Consider the following 21,816-nt stretch of genomic DNA (forward strand, 5'->3'; position numbering starts at 1 on the left):
GAGTGGCATTTCGAACAATTGTTTACAAATATAGACAGACGGACACCTTACTTTCGCATAAGCTCTTCTGGTCTTTTACCAGTAGAGCTAAAAAAAAATACTAGTCTATTCAAGTATGGGCTTAGACAGTTCCAGATTAAACGTAACATTTTTATAATTTAATTTCAACTTTATACAGTACTTATACGTTTATTACTTTTATCACTTTCAATACTCTCTTTAATTATTTTTCATTTTTTACTTATTTATTTACATGTACTTTATTATCTATTTATTAATTTTTTATCTGGAAAATGATGTGCATGCTTGAGCATACAAGCATGCAAAGTAGCTACGCCACTGGCTACGAGTGGACTCAGACCCCTGACGCTGCGAGGATGAATTTAAATAATATTACTGTCAAGATTCTGATTTAAGAGAATTTATCTGTTGCTTTCTGTTTTTACAGGAATGGTTAAAGACACATATTGAAATTCATGCATGTACCAAACTTGCTGTAAATAATGAAAATGTAGGTAGCGAAGAATCTGGTTTTGAGACCCTCTAGTTTTACTGACAGAAAATCTATACTACCCACCGTTTTGACCATCCGTACGTGCTTTGGAAAGGGTGCGCAGTATGCCGTAATAGAGCTTAATAAGGAATAAAACCATTTGTACAAGTACACTTGTCATTGTGACCTATTTGACAAATAGCTCCTTAATAACTGAAAACTAGATAATTATTAAGAAGCTATCACTAAATGTCAACACATCTTATCAGATATTTTTTAAGGGACGTTTCAGTTTGTAAGTCCCCGCAATGTACTTAGTTTATTATTTGTTCTTTCAAATTTTATAAACATATCTAACGAATTTTTGCTAAATTAACCAATTTGCACAATCTTTCTCACATTTCTCATATTTTCCCTGGTACAGTGACCCAGAAAAAGGATTGTATGTATGACTTTGCAAATCTCTATATGGATATCTTTCCTTGTTATCTTCCTTTTAATTTTCGGTGTTGCTTTACAAAAGCAACTGAGAAATTGGAACTATATCTGTATTTCAATATTAACGTATACATGTACACAGTATATATTTGATTTTAATCTCATTTTAATTTTAAGCCATGGCATCGGACAATGTAAAGCTTATAAATATTCATAACGTTAATTCCTGTAGTATTATTATTCGTTTTTAATCTTTCTGCCAGAACCCTATTGATTTTAGTAAGCTTGAAAGAAATTTGAAATGAACCCCCCTTGATACCTTTTGGAGATGGGTTTTGGAGGATGACGTTGAAAATGTCTGAAGAAAAGCAATGACAGACGCATCTGTTTATCTGTAGAATGTTTCAAGAACTAGAATTAAATGAAAGGTTTTTACTGATATTCGTGTTGAAAGAGTCTATCTTTGTTGGCTCATAAGCATTCTTTCTAAACTATTTATATAAATAAAGTATAAAAATATGGGATAAAATGTAAGTATTTTCCAGGACTTTGCAGTTACCATGTATTTTTGGGGTTACCCCTTGCAACAGGATGGTTTATTTAAATCAGACCTGTGAGATACTAAAAAATAATCTAAAGTTAGACATATCCCACGAGAATTTTCAGACAATTTACGTTTCTACTGTAACTTTGGTCTTGATGACCCTAAACTAAAAATTAACCTCCTTAAAAATTCCCAACATATAACACTTCATATTACTATGTATTTAAACAATATAAAGACACGCCTTTGAATCCCCCTCCCCCAATGCCGAAAGTAATCCCCTACTAATACAGTTTGCGATAATATGCCTTTCATCTGTAAAGTTGTTGGTGTATGTAAACAAATACCATTTTTGACATTTGATTCTTCTGTAGAATGAAATAGGTGAAGATAACAACTGTGACCGATCTTGAAAAAATCTACAAACAATACAAATCTGTGAACAGGGCATAAAAATGGACCCCAGTAATTCCAGAGGTACGTGGGATCAATTGCCTATGAGAAATAAGCATCCCCTGTTGACCAGTCACACCCGCCGTGAGCCCTGTATTGATCAGGTACACGGAACATTCCGTAGAACCGCAAAAACATTCTTTTGTGAATGCAACAATGAATGGCAGATCCCCTGATTAGGGCAGATACAAAATACAAACCCGTCTTAAAGGTCAAATGACTGAGAAAAATTCATCTCTTCTTATTTAGGTTACCTGAGTTATTCAATTGATGCATTGCTATCTGTTTTTGTTCGTCGTCTTCCCACGTCTATCTTTCGTCGTGCATTTTTGACTTTTCCAAAATCACTGACCAATTTCATCCAAACTTGCCATAAAGCATTCTTGAATGTTGTTAAATAAGGATTTAAATTTGTTCAAATGAAGAGCCAGACCCTTTTCAAAGGGAAATGATTAAAATTAGTGCAAATATTAGGGTGTCGACGAGGAACCTCTGAGCCAGAAATGTACAGAATGAAATGTAAATTCCATTTAAACAAAACAAATTATGAACATAGCCAAACCGGACCTTTGAAAACAGAGTTGGGATCAGGTGCCTTGGAAGAGTAAGCATCTCATGCCAACGGGTCACACCCGCCGTGCACTCCTTGTCATGATCGGGTAAACGGAAAAAAATCTGTGGACAGTTCTGTGTGAAAATAATGGTATAACCAATTGTTTGAAAGACGTCATTAATATTCAACAACAGACCGTATTTGCAAACAAGGAAATTGTATCGACCATAGATTTTGCGTAATGTTAATTTAAACGAGATCGATGACATCCTTATATCATCAACTTCTTTGTCAACAGACTGCCCCGCTTTAGAAATTGTCCGTACTTGGAACATGCTCTTCTGGGAGACATAAACTCCATATGCAGGTGATAAAATTGAGTAAAGTTGTAGATTAGATGTTGATCATTCCTGCAATTAAAAGAAAAACGCATGTTTTGTACATGTAAGTATTTTTTGTCGCAAATTTCGCATGGAGTCATCCTTTGGAGTAAATTACTGGCATTTGCGCAAGATTCTGTAGGATTATTATTATTATTATTATTTTTTATATAACCCGACTAGAAATCACTTCCATTACTCAGACATTTTGAAAAAATGTTTAGAAATCATCAGGCAATAATAATGAATATTTTGGTATGCCGTATTACGAAGAGATGCAAAAAACAGATATTCGAAGAACGTGTCGACGGACCTTAATATAATGCATAACGAAGATCGCATATAGTTTGACAATTATAATAATCCTGTTTTCAAATAGAAGACTTTTCCTAAACATTTTTATGTAAGAATTAGATAGCTAGATCTCCATTGTGACAACATTCCTGCTCTGGGCCAGATTTGAACGACTCTGATTCTATATTACAAGATATGAAACAATTTGTAGCCTTGGGGTGCTTAGGAAGAAAGCGTTTTATCAAATTTTCAAAACATTTTTTTGGTAAAACTCTTTCTGCAGCAACATCCCTGCTCCCGCGTCTTTAAATTGAATAATAATAATAATAATAATGATAAAAAGAAAATAAAAAATAAATCCGCAATATATAATCATAATTGCATTAATTTTACAATAAATAAATCCATCATTACAGCTTGTCAAAAGTCTCTACATGTAAATTTATAGTATCTGAAAGGAAATTTATGTAACTAACCCCCCCCCCCCCCCCGAAAAAAAAATAATAATAAAAAGAAATTAAAAAAAATAAGGGGGAAAATTGTAAAACCTGAGAAATTAACTGGGAATTTAAAATAAACTCAAAGGCCTTTCATGTATACAAGAAAAGGTAACATCTATTTTGAAATAGTTTAAAGTCATCAATTTTCGACAAATCAAGTATTTTTCTTTTCAATTAAAGGTCCAATTTTCCTCTTTTTATGAGAAATTTAATTAGGTAATTTATCTGCATCGCGAAAATTGGATGGAACTTGTGTTTTCACTCATGCTCGTCTGTCAAAAATTTTCAAGTGAATTGATGAGGATATAGAAAAAGATGTACTAATATAAATCGGAAGAATCGGTTCAGTTTTCGAACAACTGGGGCTAGATATAAGAATACTGGAGTTTAATCCCCCCCCCCCCAATAAGCCGTTCAGAATACATCATAGACATCGTAAACAGTTCCATGTTTTTGTGTGTTGCCCTTAAAACGAAAGACAGAAGGCGAAGAATAGCTTAGAGAGAGAGAGAGAGAGAGAGAGAGAGAGAGAGAGAGAGAGAGAGAGAGAAGAAAAGTTCATGAATAAATCATGGCCCTCGGGGTCAGGGTTGAATCATTAGAAAGGTTCTAAGTCTTTTAAAATCAAGGTTCATGCATGTTTTGCTTTTGGTTTTCCTCTCAATGAGTCTTTTGTCGAAAAGAGCAGTGTGACCAAGGTGAAGTACTCTTTTATCATTTTTGATGAAATCAGAATATCAATCCTTGTTACATATGTCAGTTTCCGGTTTACATTATTGTGACTGCTTAACCAAACAAAATAATTACAAACAAATTGGAGTGATTTATCGTTGTATCTTAGCTACAACTACTATGGATTATTATCCTTCTCTTCTCACAGAGCAGAGATCCAATTAACGACCTTATAATCTGAATGGTTGACCTTTTTTACTCTCATGAAATACGCGGTAGAGTCTATAACATAACCCAGTCACGGTTTCCGGGAAAATTATTTCCGGTATGGTTTTCAAACGTACAATTTGCTTTAACACCGAACCCGATTGTATTTTTCGTGACATTGAGGCGGGAAATCCAAGTAAGGAAAAGTTCGAGGTATTGAATGCCGTTATCCTTTCATCTCAGCAACTGTATGAAATGGGTGAAGAAACAAGGTAAGAATGTTGTATGAAGATAATTATGATATAGTGAATATGCGGTATTCAAGAAATTCTCAACACCTGGATAAAGTTTTGTAAAGATATAATCACTGATAATACCCGGATTCAATGAGAGAGGGTGCCAAAGGATTATATTCTGTAGTGGCCAGTATCTGCCCCCAAAATAAAACTTTGATGGAGAAATCTTTAATTATGTTCTAAACCAGGTGGATATTTGCAGACTTCAAAGCATTAATTAAATATTTTTATCAACTATGACATCATTAGTTAGATATGACGTCAATAAAATGACGTAAATTCCAAATTGCAATGATTTTGAGAGAAAATAGTGTATTTTACGTCGGTATTTTGATTGGAAATTATCGAGCGCAGGTCTGCTCAGACTAGATCTTTTGATATAATGTGTAGAATGATAATATCAATGACATATGTGAATATGGTACCTGAGCAAGCTTGCGCTCTATAAATACTATAGTCAAATTTGAACAAACTCTGTGCATTTTGGCCTCTATTTTAAAAATAAGGGAAATCCAAATAGTTTGTGATGTCACAGAGACAAGAAAAGCCAACTAATTTTTCCAATTTCATAATATATTGTCTTAATTTGGATTATTTTATACAATATATGCACTTTTGCTCATTTCAAGAGATTTTCAAAATTTGACTATTATGGGGGCCGTAATACGCCCTTACCGTATATAGTTCTTTAGTCGAGTGTTAACAGTTGTTTTTTTTATTATTTTTTTTTTCTTATCCATAGTGACAGTTGGAAAGATCTGTTCGATGGAAAATCAACATCACTATCTGGGTATGTGACATTTTCTACAAAATTGGACAAGTTGTTACAGGAGTATGATTATGCAACTTCCTCTAGGTTCCCTGTTTAAAAAGTTCCAAACAATTTGGAAAGGATGTTGGTAAGGTCTTGATGCGATATTTTATTTTTAAATGCAACTTTAGCAAAATAATTTCTTGAATCTTCTCATTATTGTAACCATTTTAAGCTCACCTGAACCATAGACTCATGGTGTCGGGTGGTTACATTTTGATTCCGTGTTTGACCTGCATGGTTACGACCTATTAAGTGGTTTTGACCTACTCACAGGTAAGTACATGGGTAGCTGTATATTGATAACATAATAGCTTTTAAATTAATAATTAAAATATGCATTGTCGATAAAAAAAAAATCCTATGTAGACAAAAACAAAATGTGAAACTGTTGCAAGTGTTAATTAATTGCTTCAGAACAAAACCACTTGTGTCGAACATGGATTTATGTCGAAACCACGCGGGTCGAACAAGTAATAGGAAGGTAACCATCCCCATTCTAGGCTCACATGAGCTTTTGTGATTGAAATTTGTCCATTGTCTGTGTTGTTGGTGTTTTGGGTGTTGTAAACATTTTAAAACTTCTCAACTTATTCTCCAGAAAAGTTGAGAAGTTGAACTTAGAAACTTTTTTATGTATTTGTTCAAAGTAACCCCCCCCCCCCTTTATCAGATTCACATTTGTTAATACCAATTTACACTGAAAATTCTTTTGCAATTACTGTAGACGTAGGAGAGATTGATAAATCCCATATCAGATTTGTGGACACACAGGAAAATGCTGAACCCCATATAGAATATGATGCTATCCCTTTCATTATTATGGGCAAAAAAATCTTGGAATGTCACCAGGGATATGACAGAGACAAACGAAACAACCAAAAGAAACAAAGCAAAGCAAGAGAAGATGTAAGTATGCATTATTTATTCTACTTCTAATAAACTAATAATGAGGCAAAGATGAGGACTGAGAAGGATAACCCACTGTCTAGGGTTTCACATTACATTTTATGAGAACTAGACCAGTTGGGCTACGATATATCCATTCTCTGGGGAACAACATAACCCAGTCACTGTTCAACATAACCCAGTCACTGAACAACATAACCCAGTCACTGTTTAACATAACCAGTCACTGTTTAACATAACCCAGTCACTGAGGAACATAACCCAGTCACTATACAACATAACCCAGTCACTGTTTAATATAACCCAGTCACTGTTCAACATAACCCAGTCACTGAACAACATAACCCAGTCACTGAACATCATAACCATGTCACTGAGGAACATACTCAGTCACAGAGAAACATTACTAAGTCACCGAACATCATAACCAATTCACAAAGGAACATATCCAGTCACAGAGAAACATAACTAAGTCACTGAACAAAATAACCAAGTCACCGAACAACATTACCCAGTCACTGTTTAACATAACCCAGTCACTGTTCAACCTAACCCAGTCACTGTACAACATAACCAAGTCACTAAACAACATAACCAAGTCACTAAACAACATAACCCAGTCACTAAACAACATAACCCAGTCACTGTTTAACATAACCCAGTCACTGAGGAACATAACCCAGTCACTGAACAAAATAACCCAGTCACTGTTTAACATAACCCAGTCACTGTTCAACATAACCCAGTCACTGAACAACATAACCCAGTCACCGAGGATCATAACCCAGTCACTGTTCAACATAACCCAGTCACTGAGGAACATAACCCAGTCACTGTTCAACATAACACACTCACTGAACAACATAACCCAGTCACTGTTCAACATAACTCAGTCACTGTTTAACATAACCCAGTCACTGTTTAACATAACCCAGTCACTGTTCAACATAACCCAGTCACTGTTTAACATACCCCAGTCACTGTTCAACATAACCCAGTCACTGAACAACATAACCCAGTCACTGTTTAACATAACCTCGTCACTGTTCAACATAACCCAGTCACTGAACAACATAACCCAGTCACTGTTTAACATAACCCAGTCACTGTTCAACATAACCCAGTCACTGAGGAACATAACACAGTCACTGTTTAACATAACCCAGTCACTGTTCAACATACCCCAGTCACTGTTCAACATAACCCAGTCACTGAACAACATAACCCAGTCACTGTTTAACATAACCCAGTCACTGAGGAACATAACCCAGTCACTGAGGAACATAACCCAGTCACTGTTTAACATAACCCAGTCACTGTTCAACATACCCCAGTCACTGTTCAACATACCCCAGTCACTGAACAACATAACCCAGTCACTGTTTAACATAACCCAGTCACTGAGGAACATAACACAGTCACTGTTCAACATACTCCAGTCACTGTTCAACATACCCCAGTCACTGTTCAACATAACCCAGTCACTTTTTAACATAACCCAGTCACTGTTTAACATAACCCAGTCACTGTTTAATATAACCCAGTCACTGTTTAACATAACCCAGTCACTGTTCAACATACCCCAGTCACTGTTTAACATAACCCAGTCACTGAGGAACATAACCCAGTCACTGAACAACATAACCCAGTCACTGTTTAACATAACCCAGTCACTGTTCAACATAACCCAGTCACTGTTCAACATAACCAAGTCAGTCACTGAACAACATAACCCAGTCACTGTTTAACATAAGGCAATCACTGTTTAACATAACCCAGTCACTGAGGATCATAACCCAGTCACTGAACAACATAACCCAGTCACTGAACAACATAACCCAGTCACTGTTTAACTGTTTAACATAACCCAGTCACTGTTTAACATAACCCAGTCAATGAGGATCATAACCCAGTTACTGTTTAACATAACCCAGTCACTGAACCTTTATCTCAGCTTAGCTCTTTTTTTTGTAGTCTGACCACACATATAGAAGAAAGCGTAGATTGGTGCAGAACAGCAAAAAGAAAGCTTGTCCTGTTCGAATAAAGATTCGTCATGTTGTGAAGTTTTCAAGCTATTTGGTATTAATTTGTATTATAGACTCACTAAAAATTGTATCAATAAATGTAATATGTAAATATGTTCAGTGTTTATGTGTTGATGTACGTTTTGCTGTATAATATTTTAAATGAATACAAGACACAATTTACTTTTATATAATTTAAAGCTTTCAAGTAAAGAAAACACACCTCATCATCAAAGGAAACTGGTTAAGAATCTTAAAGAAGACCTGAAAAATTCACAAATAGAGAAAATTGAACATCGTTTTTATGTACAGTTTCCTGATGTAAAAGATCATAGAAACCATCTGAAAGGAGAGGTAAATAAAGAAAATTATTAATGGTATTACTATTATTTATACTACACTGTCTTATGTCAAGACCTTAACTGATGCCTTACAATTAAACTACTTTTTATGGAATTAAAGATTATGGGGCATATTTTTAGCTCTACTGGTCAGGGACCAGAAGAGCTTATGCGATAGTAAGGTGTCCGTCGTCCGTCCGTCTGTCTGTAAACAATTTTTCAAATTGATACTCCTCCTACAGTTTTGGTCTGATTTCAGTATAACTTGGCACACAAGTAGACTTCACTAAGATACAAAATTTAGTGCATCGGTTTTTAATTTCGATGAACGATGTTGCCATGGTTACTAAAAATAGAAATTTCTGTGACATTCATTCAAAACGCTACTCCTCCTACAGTTTTGGTCTGATTACAATATAACTTGGCACACAAGTAGACTACACTACGATACATAATTTAGAGCATCGGTTTTTGATTTCAATGAACGGTGTTGCCATGGTTACTAAAAATAGAAATTTCTGTGAAATTCCTTTAAAATGCTACTCCTCCTACAGTTTTGGTCTGATTTTAATATAACTTTGCACACAAGTAGACTTCACTTTGATAAATAATTTAGTACATCGTTTTTTGATTTCGAAGAACAGTGTTGCCATGGTTACTAAAAATAGAAATTTCTGTGAAATTACTTTTAATTAAAACACTACTCCTGCTACAGTTTTAGTCTGCTTTTAATATAATTTGGTGTACAAGAAGACTATACTGAGATACAAAATTTAATGCATCGGTTTTTGATTTCGATGAACAGTGTTGCCATGGTTACTAAAAAAAATTTTAAAATTTTTAAAATGTTACTCCTCCTACAGTTTTGGTCTGATTTCAATCTAATTTGGCAAACAATTGGAATACACTACGATACATTATATGCATTTCGGTTTTTGATGTGGTTAATAAAAATAGAAATTTCTGTGAAATACTTTCAAAATGCTACTCCTCCTACAGTTTTCGTTTGATTTCAATATAACTTGGCACAGAAGTAGACTACATTAAGATACATAAGGGTGAATTCAAAAAAAATGACCAAACGCATATTTATCAACCCACACTAAAAATACAGGCAATGAAAATAGATTTCTATGTCTCAGCATATGTCTTTAGATAGTGTCTAAATACCTGCCAAATATCTCGTTGATATCTCAATTAACAAAAAAGTTATGACCAGAAATGATGCTAAAATTGTCAGGAGTGCAACACCTTTTTGTGACATTTTGAAATTTCAATATTTTTTGGAGATTTGTGAAATAAATAATAATGCTTTATGTTGAAAATAAAGACTTTCCTGATAATATTCAAAGTATTGAGCTTTAAATGTGGGCTGTAGTAACTTTTGTTTAATCAAGTTGTTGTCATGGCTGATGTTTAAAAAAATGTCATACCATGTCAGGAGTGCAACAGAAAAAATGTAGTGTTGCCAAAAAAACATCAATTGTAAAATTCTGAAGAAAATTAAGACAAAAAAGAATTTTTGAAGTGTAAAACAATAACTGATAGACAGTTTAAAACTTAAAAATGTTATATAAATCACAAGCAGCATTAATTAGAGTCAAGTATATGTGCATACCCAATAATGTCAGGAGTGCAACATTTGATGTTTTGCTCCCAAGCATGAAAAATCTATTATCTTTATATGATTTTCTGATTTTTATTTTGGAAAAGAAAGACACAAAGAACATTTTTACTAAATAGATTTATCAATTACAGGATCTGTCTGTGCTTCAGATCAATATTTCTATGGTCAGGAGTGCAACACATTTTTTTAAAGATTCAAGTTGTGTGACAAAAACACTTCTATTCATGCTTAGACGTATTCATTAATTAATAATGATCTTTTTGTATAATTTAATACTAAATTATTGACAGTTTTATTATTAAAATCCTTCCTTTTTCAATTTTATCAATTCAGATTTGTTTTTATCTTTTTTGTGATTTTTTTAATGAATGTTAAAAATAAACACACTAAAACATTGTCATAAAATTCAAGTAATTCCTCCTCACCTTCACTGAAACAACAGAACAAGTTCTTATGTAATTTTCACTTCACAATTCTACTTTAAAGGTCCCAATACTTTTGGTCAGGAGTGCAACAAATATGTTAGAATTATAAATCATCCAATAAGAATAAAAAGAAAGAAAAATGATGAGTAGAATTTTTCTGGTGGGTTACTGTGTTTGTCCTCTAAAGGAAAATATGCTATAAAATATATTTTATCTTCTAAATATACATTTAAGCTAGTTTTTTGGCATAAATAGAGAATAATTCCAAATAAAATATGAATTTCAAATACTTTCATCCGTTTTGATTATGAAGTACTGGACTATAAATATTGCACAATTTCATTACCACTTCATGTTGCCAACACTTTATGAATTTTTGTGTTCTACTATTTTAATTTTAAATTTTACTGCAGTCAGGAGTGCAACAAAACTGCTTTATAATTACCAATGCTTTTTAATTATCTTTACTAAAAATGAGTTGAAAAAAAATGTTTGATACTATTTGATGTTCAAAACACTATGTCTATCAACAAATTACAGAAATTTTCTAGTCAATTCAGGGAATAGTTTTCATCATTTCACATATAGTTTTATATACAATTTATGTATATTACACTTTGCAAATAATCATGTGTTAAGGTCTTCAAAATATGAAAAACCTGCCGTAAACGATCAAAAATATCAAAACGACAAATTAATTTACAAAGTAAGAATGGGTTATTGTGTGTAATAATTTTTAAAACAATGTTAAATAAAATACATATCAGATGTCAGGAGTGCAACACAATAATGTAACATAGGGTCACTTCAAAATCTAGTATTTTTTGTAAGAGAACTTGTATATAAAAATTCTTTTTTGGCTTAGATTTAAAGAATTGGTTTGAACGGACAAAAAAGTGAAATTTGGGGAATTTTATTGCTTCATATTTTTTTCATATTAAAACTTTTCAAACCAGAATTGAAAAAATAATGTAAAATAACAATCAAAAAGCCAATTTTTTGTCACACATACAAGAGAAGATACTAAATCAAGGTCTAGATTTGATCATTTATACCCCTTTTACCATTTTGAAGCATAAAAAACTATAATTTCTTGTGATTATGTATTTTAGAAAGTCTTTTAACGTGTAATGATATTTTCTTTTTTCAAAAGAAATTTTACTAATAAAAATTCTGAAACTTTTTAATCCAATTGTCTATTCTATTGCTACTACAGGATTTTAAACTAGAATGCATGTGCAATATGATGATATAAGTGAAAAATATGTTAGAAGTAGCTGAATTTTTCCAAAAAAATTCAGTTTGGTGGTCATTTTTTTTTTAATTCACCCATAATTCTATTTATTAATGCATGTTGCAAATCCAAGTGCTACTTTGTTATACGTACAGACCAGTAGAGCTACAGTCTCATCAGAGACTTCTGGTTATTTTAAATTTTATCCTTGCCAATAACTTTTCAACAATAATTGCTAGGGCTTTCATATTTCACATGTGTATTTCTTGGAGCAAGTCCTTTCTTGGGGTTCAAACAAATTAGACATCTTGGGATTTGACATGCTTTCTGAAAAATATTTACCCATCTTTAATCATGTTCATAACTTTCGCACAGTTGATCCGGTCCTAGGACTTTCATATTTTACATATGTATTCCATGTGACCAGACCTTTCTTTTGGTACCAAAGTTTTTTTACATTCTCACCTTGACCTTGGAATTTTAGTCTACTTGTGAAAAACTTTAACCTTTACCATAACATATGAATTATTGGTGCTAGATCTTTCATATAGCATTTATCTTTTCCTTGCAGCAAAACATTTTTTTCTGATACCAATATATTTTATCTGATGATCTTTACCTTGGAATTTTGACCTACTTTTGAAAAACTTTAACCTTGGCCAAAATTTTTGAATGGTTGCTGTTAAGACTTTCTTATTTCACATGTGCATTCCTTGTGACAAGGTATTCCTTGTGACAAGACCTTTTTTTGCATACAAACATTTTTGACCTTTCAACCTTCATCATTGTTTCACAATGCACATCTTGTTTGGTTTTATGTTCTACTGGTCAGAGACCAGAAGAGCTTATGCGTTAGTAAGGTGTCCATCATCCATCCATCTGTCTTTCTAGTTGTCTGTCTGTCCCTCTGTCTGTAAACAATTTTCAAAAAGCTACTCCTCCTACAGGTTTGGTCTGATTTCAACATAACTTGGCACACAACTAGACTACATGAAGATACTTAACTCAGTGCATTAGACTCAGTTTTGATGAATGTTTTTGCTATAGTTACTAAAAATAGAAATTCCTGTGAAATTCCTTTAAAATGCTACTCTGGGGATAGTTTCGATCTGATATCAATATTACTTGGCACACAAGTAGAATTCGCTAGGATACATAATTCTGTTTGTCGTTTTTTTGTTTTATTTTGGTGAAGTGTAGCCATGGTTACTAAAAATAAAATTTCTGTGAAATACATTCAAAATGCTACTCCTCCTATATTTTTGCTATAATTTAAATGTAACTTAGCATGCAAATAGACTACTTTGAGATACATAATTGTCTTTATCAGTTTTTTTTTTGGCTTTTGATGATTGATGTTGCCATGGTTACTGACATCAAAATTTTGTATAAATCTTTTAAAAGGTCACTCTTCCTACAGTTTTAGTCTGATTGCAATAAATCTAAATCAAGGATCATTACTCTATTGCTGTTGCAAAGTTTCAAGTCCAAGTGCTACTTTTCTCTTTCTTTAAAAAAATTGCTATAAGTACAAACCAGTAGAGCTACAGTATCATCAGAAACTTATGTTGTTTTTTTTTTTATTTATTTGTGAATATTTTAAGAATAGCCTTTATACTTTTTTTTATAATTATACATATGTTAAACAGGCATCCAGTATCCTGATACGGAGACTAAAATACCGGTATTTGGGTACATAGCTATAAATTCCAGAAAATTATTCATTTATTTGTTCAATCTTTCAAATTATAATTATTAAAATTTTAAATTATAATTACAGGAAGTGTAAAAAATGTTGAAAAGGGTAAAAGAAAGGCATTCTAGCATCCAAAATTGCTTGATATTATGTCAATAAAAAAATGAAAAAAGTGAAGTTATGTTTTTCAAGCATATTTTTCGGAAAAATTATGAATATTCATTTAAAATCATTGTAAAAATTGCTTGTAAAAATATCATGATATTATCGTGATATCTTGGGGGGAAATCGTGATATATTGCGATACGAAATTTTTGGCGATACCCATCCCTACACCTGACCCATTAAATATTCCAATGAGCATTTCTGATGAAACAAATTCTTCTGGTGTCCATCATACTATCTTTAAACTATTTACATTATAAAAATAAAACATGTTATGATGTTTTAGGGTAACACATTAAATTGATATCCTGTGAACTGATGCAAAGCTGAGGTCATCAATGGTTTTCAAGGGATAACAATTTCACATGTTACCCTAGAAACTTATTATTAGCTCACCTGAGCTCAAGTGAGCTCTTCTGATCACCCGTTGTCCGTCTGTTAATTTTTCACATTTTCATCTTCTTCTCAAGAACCACTGGGCCAATTTTAACCAAAGTTGGTACAAAGCATCCTTTGGTGAAGGGGAAATTAAATTGTTAAAATAAGGGGCAAACCCCCTTACAATGGGAGATAATCAAGAAAAGGCAAAAATAGGGTGGGGTCATTAAAAAATCTTCTTCTTAAGAACCACTGGGCCAGAAAAGCTTAAACTCATGTGGAATCATGCTGGAGTAGTGTAGATTCTAAATTATTAAAATCATGAACCCCCTAGGATAGAGTGGGGCCACAATAGGAATCTAATTTTTACATTGAAATATATATGAAAAAATCCTTGGAGATCTCCTTTTCAAGAACCATTGGGCCAGATATGCTGAAATTTATGTGGAAGCATCCTGGAGTAGTGAAGATTACAAATTGTTAAAATCATACTCCTGGGGGTAGGGTGAGCCATAATAGGTATAACATTGGGGAAAGTCTGGTGAAGAACAGCAGGGCCAAAGTTACTCATGTGAGTGTTGTGGCCCATGGGCCTCTAGTTTTTTATAATGTAAATAGTTTAAAGATAGCATGATGGACACCAGGCAGTAATGGTTTTCAAGGGATAACCTTAAAAATGTAAATATTTTCCTTTGTTATACCAAATCTATTTAGAATAAAGCATTTTAAAAAAAGAACCCACAGTAAACCGAATGGGCATACATTCTGCCCAATTTTGCACTGTTACCCTTCGTCATGCAATGTCATCATTGCTATGTAATGTTACGTGGAGGGCATACTTTACACATGCGGTAGGGTAGCAGTACTTTTTAACAAATGTTTTTAAAACAATCAAATTTGACTTAACATAAAAGTATAACAATAAGGTTTGTCTATATTGTTCATGAAAAATTAACATTTTTTGTTTATAGACTGAACAGTCCATGAAACTGGTTAACACTTTGTGCGAATGGCCAAGGATGGATCTTCCCATAAACAAGGGAACAGGAAACATACAAGGCTACAATATAGCAACTCTGGTAATTTTTAGTATCTGTTGCATGCATGGTTATCTAACAGCCCTGGGTTAAGAATTTAATTCTGTCTTATTTATCACTCAATTTTACTGTTTATTTCACACAATCATATGGTGTGATCTGACTTTCTGATCAGTTTTCTGAATCCATATCAACACTTTCTGAAACTGACTCAATCTTCAGGTCAAGTTAGAGAAATTTATTAAGAATTGATGTTTAGATATATAAACAGCATGATATGTATATAAAAGCTCAACAATGAAGATAAGAGTTAAAAAGGGGATAGTATAGCCTGCTCTAAGTGATTAGTAATAGTTCTATTACACTACCAGTCCTGTTTATGGCAGAGAGATTTTCAGGAGAAAAATTTCCTATAATTATTTTAAAATTTTAACAGTTTGCAAAAGACATCAAAACAAAGCTGAAGGAAATATTGGAATTAGAAGAGGGTGATAAGAGGTAAATAATAAACATTGAAAGCAGCCTATTTACTTTTAAATTGTCTGCATTAAATTTATGGGCAATAAAATGAGATTCCATTCATTGGAAATTAAAGAAATTTTATGGTATGTCTTTCATAGTTTAACACTGTTTCATGCACTTTGCTTCACAAGATGTACTGTAACAAGTGGTTAAAATTAAATTAACTTGATCGAGTGTTATAATATTCCTTTTACAGGTGTTATGAACCACACTGGAGACATCTGCGATGGATTGACAGGAATGACTTGACTGACCATAATGTGATGAATAACTCTGTGAAAGGAATGGAAGAAAGAAATAAACTTTTTCATAAAGAGATAACATCCATATGTACTCTCTCTAGATTTTAATGTATAAGCATACAATGTATTTTACAAGGCTAGTCCTGCATATTCTTGCTCATGTGCAGGTGTTGTTATGGATACTGATTTATAACATGATTGTTTTCTTTTTTATTGAACAGAGTCTTTCTCTACTCATGATATATATATATATATATATATATATATATATATATATATATATATATATATATATATACAGTTGAACTTCGGTATCTCGAATCTTATGGATATGTCGAAGTGATTTGGAAGTCCCAAGCACTTGATATTTTAAGTATTTTTACCCCCAATATCTCGAACCCTCAGATATCTCGAAGTTTATTCTCGGTCCCATTGAGTTGGAGATAATGAGGTTTGACTGTATATATATATGCGTGTGGGTGTGTATGTGTGTGTGTTAGAGAAGGAAACAAGTTTATTTGCCTATTTTTTTCCCTTCCAATAGAGATGGGCTGAAATGAGTGTTCTTGTTTTAGAAGAATTTGGCTTGTTTAAACCAAAAACAATCATGTAAGTTTATACCTCAATTTAATTTGCTATTCTATATTATATAGCTATATAAACTTACCATGGAAGATGAATCTTAACCTGTCACCTTTAGAGCTTTGTGAATATTTAACTCTTGGAGTGATGTAAATTGTCATCAAGACTTCATATAAGTCCGACTAAGATTTATAAATATATTTCTAGACATACATCATCAGTACATCTGCTTACTAAGGATTGATTTCAAGAGGTAGACATAATGTACCCATTAAAGAATATTGTATGTACTGTAAATAATTTTTTTTTTGGTGATAACTTTATTTTTGCATATTAGCAAGACTGTTTGTAGGGGAAAATTTCATTCACACATAATATTCCTCTTATAAAGATTATATAGAGCAGATACCAAAAGTTGTGAAAATTTTGTTTTGCTTGTAAATATCAAATAAAAGAAGCACACATTTTGCACCAAGTTAATTCCACTCCCCCTTTTCAACAAATTAAAGACAACTAAGTCATGTTCAGCATTCTTCATTGTACTTTTTTAATAAAAAAAATTTGTCGATTTTAGTGGTCTCTTCAGTCCTCCAGGACATTACCTTAGTTTGAAAAACTGCAATAATGGAAAGCTTATGGCAACACTGGAAGATGAGTATGATATTTTTTTATTCATCCTTGTTGAAGAAAATGGAGAGGCATATTGTGTAATGTCAATCAGGAGTTATTTTTGTAACTAAATTGTTAACTTTTAAAGTAAACCATATGTCTCTTCATATCCATAATTTAATCATAATTCACATCTGATTTTTTCTTGATTTGATTGATCTCCATAGACAACTTTATTCTTAATTATTTTCATTCTCTTTTAGGACAGGACAGAGATTGAATGAAGGAGTTAGATACTTTAAGGATGTATTGCTTGTAGAAGCAAGAATCATTATCGCTTCTGTTGTCAAGAACATAACATATAGAGAAGCTGAAGAACTTCTCTATCCATTGAAATAACAAATTTATGTTCCGGTTGATTGAGTTTGCAAATTTGTTATATTGGAATATTTCGATTGTGATAGCATTGCAAAAGATGTTCTACATCAATTGCTATATGACATGTTGAACAATATTTGTTTGCAGATTCTTTACAGTTATTATATATCACCATCTGATGAAATATTGTTATAATGTAAAATGGACTCTGTCAGGGCTGATCAATTGTACTTGGTTACTCTAGATGAACTCATAAACTCTGATAATTGTGATTTCATTCAAATCAAATCCACACCAGACCCAGACTGTTTTATCATTAATTCTTACTAGAAACATTAGTTTAAATGTAGGAAGAATTTGATAAAATTTGATGTATTTGACTTTGAAAATATCTATTAAAGTTTTGTTTTTCTGACAAGTGAAATGAATTTCACATGCAGAATTCATACCATTGGATTTGGGTGTAATTTAAAAGGAACACTTGTGCAGCCATGCATTATTTCTTAAATAGTACCTGTAATACATTTGTATGGTCTAAATATTGTGTGGCCATTTTTTCCCCTTAGGATTAATTGATCTATGTTATTTTTATCTTTAAGTTCCCCAGTGACTAAACCCAATTTGTATAAAAATTGGGAGCAGAGCTCTAGAAAAAGGCTTAACATTAGTTTATGTTCCAAATAATGATTGTGTCAAAAAAATTATTTTCCTTACCACTTTTGTATATATGCCTTATATATGGAGACCAAATTATGCACATTAATTCATATTGAATGCTTGGGTTATGTTGTTCAGTGACTGGGTTATGTTGTTCAGTGACTGGGTTATGTTCCTCAGTGACTGGGTTATGTTAAACAGTGACTAGGTAATGTTGTTCAGTGACTGGGTTATGTTAAACAGTGACATGGTTATGTTGTTCAGTGAGTGGGTTATGATGTACAGTGACTGGGTTATGTTAAATAGTGAATGGGTTATGTTAAACAGTGACTGGGTTATGTTCCTCAGTGACTGGGTTATGTTAAACAGTGACTGGGTTATGTTAAACAGTAACTGGCTTATGTTAAACAGTGACTGGGTTATGTTGTTCAGTGACTGGGTTATATTAAACAGTGACTGGGTTATGTTGTATAGTGACTGGGTTATGTTCCTCAGTGACTGGGTTATGTTAAACAGTGACTGGGTTATGTTGTTCAGTGACTGGGTTATGTTAAACAGTGACTGGGTTATGTTAAACAGTGACTGGGTTATGTTGTTTAGTGACTGGGTTATGTTGTTTAGTGACTGGGTTATGTTAAACAGTGACTGGGTTATGTTGTTCAGTGACTGGGTTATGTTCCTCAGTGACTGGGTTATGTTAAACAGTGACTGGGTTATGTTCCTCAGTGACTGGGTTATGTTGTTCAGTGACTGGGTTATGTTGAACAGTGACTGGGTTATGTTAAACAGAGACTGGGTTATGTTGTTCTGTGACTGGGTTATGTTGAACAGTGACTGGGTTATGTTAAACAGTGACTGGGTTATGTTCCTCAGTGACTGGGTTATGTTCCTCAGTGACAGGGTTATGTTGTATAGTGACTGGGTTAAACAGTGACTGTGTTAAGTTGCTCAGTGACTGGGTAATCTTCTTAAAAAACTAAGTTATGTTTCTCAGTGACAGGGTTATGTTGTACAGTGACTGGGTTATGTTTCTCTCTGGGTTATGTTGTTGAGAGACTGGGTTATGTTGCTCGGTGACTGGGTAATGATTTTCAGTGACTGGGTTATGTTATTCAGGGACTGGGATTTGGTTCTCAGTAACTGGGTTATATTTTTCAGTGACTGGGTTATGATGTTGAGAGACTGGGTTATTTTGAACTGTGACTGGGTTAGGTTTCCCATTGACTGGGTTTTGTTGTACAGTGACTGGGTTATGTTGTTCAGTGACTGGGTTATGTTGTTTCATTTATTAATAAGCTCGCAATTGAGAAAGAAAAAGAGAAAGAAAAGCTAGAACAGTGCAGTTTTGAGGGATTCACTTGTAACATATTGAAGTGATTGTCAAAAAAAATTAAAATATAACAACCCATTTTTGACAGAAAGTTTTATAGTCAGTAAGTTTTTAATCATCTTTTACAGTGTATTTCAAAGCTGTAAAATAGGATTTAAATAAATTTAGAAAACCATGAATATCTACTAAATTATGTGTGTTCATTATCTCACAGTTGAACAGTGAATTGGTTATGATTGATTGGGTATAGTATGTTGAACAGTGACTAGGTTAGGTTTTCCAGTGACTGAGTAAAGTTTCACAGTGACTAGCTTATGTTGTTCAAAGACTAGATTATATTGGTTTGTAACTGGGAAATTTTTTTCTGTGACCTAATGGCTATAAACCAGGGTCATATTAAAGAATCATCACTTCTTGTAAAACTGCAAGTCAACAAGTTAGGGATTTTTGTTTTTTCACTGTACGTGATTGTCTTTATGGGCGGGATTCCTTTTACCCTCGGAAGATTAGCGTAAGAAATAATTAGTAAGAAATTCAAGTCTTTTCTGCTGTGCATACACACATGCTAACTAGGTCACTAGTTCTACCAGTGGCTAACAGGCCATGAAAACGCAATCTATTAATTTATCATGTTATAACTATTAAATACCCTAACCTTCGTGAAAGTCATTCATTCGCCTGAATGTCCTAATATTAAGACTCCGATTATGGCTATTGATCGTATTATTTGCCACACACCATAGTGTTTACAAAACTATATTGCATCGGGATCGAGTATGCGTTATATTACAAAAAACCATACCGGAAATAATTTTCCCGAAAACCGTGACTGGGTTATGTTATAGACTCTACCGAAATACGCAGAACCCCATACTATTTTATGTCGCGCAATATCTATTTTCAATTACATCTTAGGAGTAATTTTCCGAAGACTACAAAGGAAATGTGTATGTCAAATACGGAAGTTGGACTCATTGTGCAACGTTCACATTTCACGGTTGTTTTCCCAATAAACTGATTAACTTGCATTGCCGTTATAAAAATAATGTCAATGAAGTGCAAACGAGAGGTCACAAAATAAAAGAAACTTAAAAAAAACCCTTTTTAGAATAATAAATTGTAAAAGAGTGAATAATAATAATTATAAAAATAATTGATTTGCACATTTCTTTTCAATTTCTTTTCAACTGGTATGCTCATCCCGTGTAATTGATAGTATCCTGAAGTGTAGAGATAAATATTATAATAATTAAGCAAGTTTTGGGAAAGAGCAAATTTAATAAAACAAATTTTTACATATTAATTTAGCTTTAAAAGTTCTTATAAGGTTCAAATTCAGGATTGAGGAACAGCAGAATAATTTTCAATAAAGGTATACGTGTGTAAAAAGGTTAGATATCGTACTCACTAAAACCGGAAATAAAACTTAAGAATCTCGTGTTCCTTACATTTAGGTTAAACATTAAATACAAAGCAGGAAAAAAAGTGCTGCTTAAGCAGACAGTGACTGCACGTTTTCATCTTGATTAATGCTGTAAAAAATTCTTTTGTAAGAAAGATTAATTATAAAGGCGTCTAACAGAGACAGACCTGTTTTCTTCCTCTGAATGTGCGACAGTATTATCGAAAAGTTTCATATAAACGGAAGTGTAAAACGTTAAAATAAACATAGAATTTGAAAAAAGGAATTTATTGGTATGCGTAAAGAAGGTTCATGTAAGTTTATTATTTCACTTTAATTTTTTGTTTTAAAACCCATAGTAGAATATTTAAAAGAATAAAAGATTGCATGCGTCCAATTACAATAAACCGAATCATCTCTAAAAACTGTAGAAAAAAATATAAGCTGAAGATATTAAATTAAATTTTTGACCAGTAAAACACGGTAAAAAAGGTAAATAAAAAGAAAAGATCAGTGTTGTAATAGTAATTTAATAAAATATTTAAGAGAATGGGATGAACTGTTCAGTGTAGTGATAAAATTAAATAATATTCATAATATATAACGTACGACTT

The 21,816-nt window shown here is 32.8% G+C and overlaps 1 protein-coding gene across 1 annotated transcript; it reads left to right on the plus strand.

Annotated features, from left to right (window-relative positions):
* Window positions 1-6,375: 6,375 nt before the first annotated feature.
* On the plus strand, window positions 6,376-17,858 carry LOC133192310 (uncharacterized). The gene is made up of 8 exons (XM_061328645.1): window positions 6,376-6,550; window positions 8,525-8,632; window positions 15,415-15,522; window positions 15,917-15,978; window positions 16,199-16,317; window positions 16,787-16,853; window positions 17,401-17,481; window positions 17,699-17,858. The coding sequence occupies exons 1-8, from the start codon at window positions 6,464-6,466 to the stop codon at window positions 17,832-17,834; spliced, it is 768 nt and encodes a 255-aa protein (XP_061184629.1). The 5' UTR covers window positions 6,376-6,463; the 3' UTR covers window positions 17,835-17,858.
* The last annotated feature ends 3,958 nt before the right edge of the window (window positions 17,859-21,816 follow it).

Source organism: Saccostrea echinata, unplaced genomic scaffold (assembly GCF_033153115.1).
Source record: "Saccostrea echinata isolate AGI-Se365-2 ecotype Australia unplaced genomic scaffold, CSIRO_AGI_Sech_v1 ptg000001l, whole genome shotgun sequence".
NCBI classification, from domain to species: domain Eukaryota; kingdom Metazoa; phylum Mollusca; class Bivalvia; order Ostreida; family Ostreidae; genus Saccostrea; species Saccostrea echinata.

What these genes read in the sequence shown, in the direction of transcription:
- LOC133192310 (XM_061328645.1), top strand. Translation starts at nt 6,464, where the DNA reads ATGGGCAAAAAAATCTTGGAATGTCACCAGGGATATGACAGAGACAAA. An exon ending in TTAGAAGAGGGTGATAAGAG is followed by an intron (nt 15,979 to 16,198) that starts GTAAATAATAAA and finishes TTCCTTTTACAG; the next exon opens with GTGTTATGAACCACACTGGA. An exon ending in ATGGCAACACTGGAAGATGA is followed by an intron (nt 17,482 to 17,698) that starts GTATGATATTTT and finishes ATTCTCTTTTAG; the next exon opens with GACAGGACAGAGATTGAATG.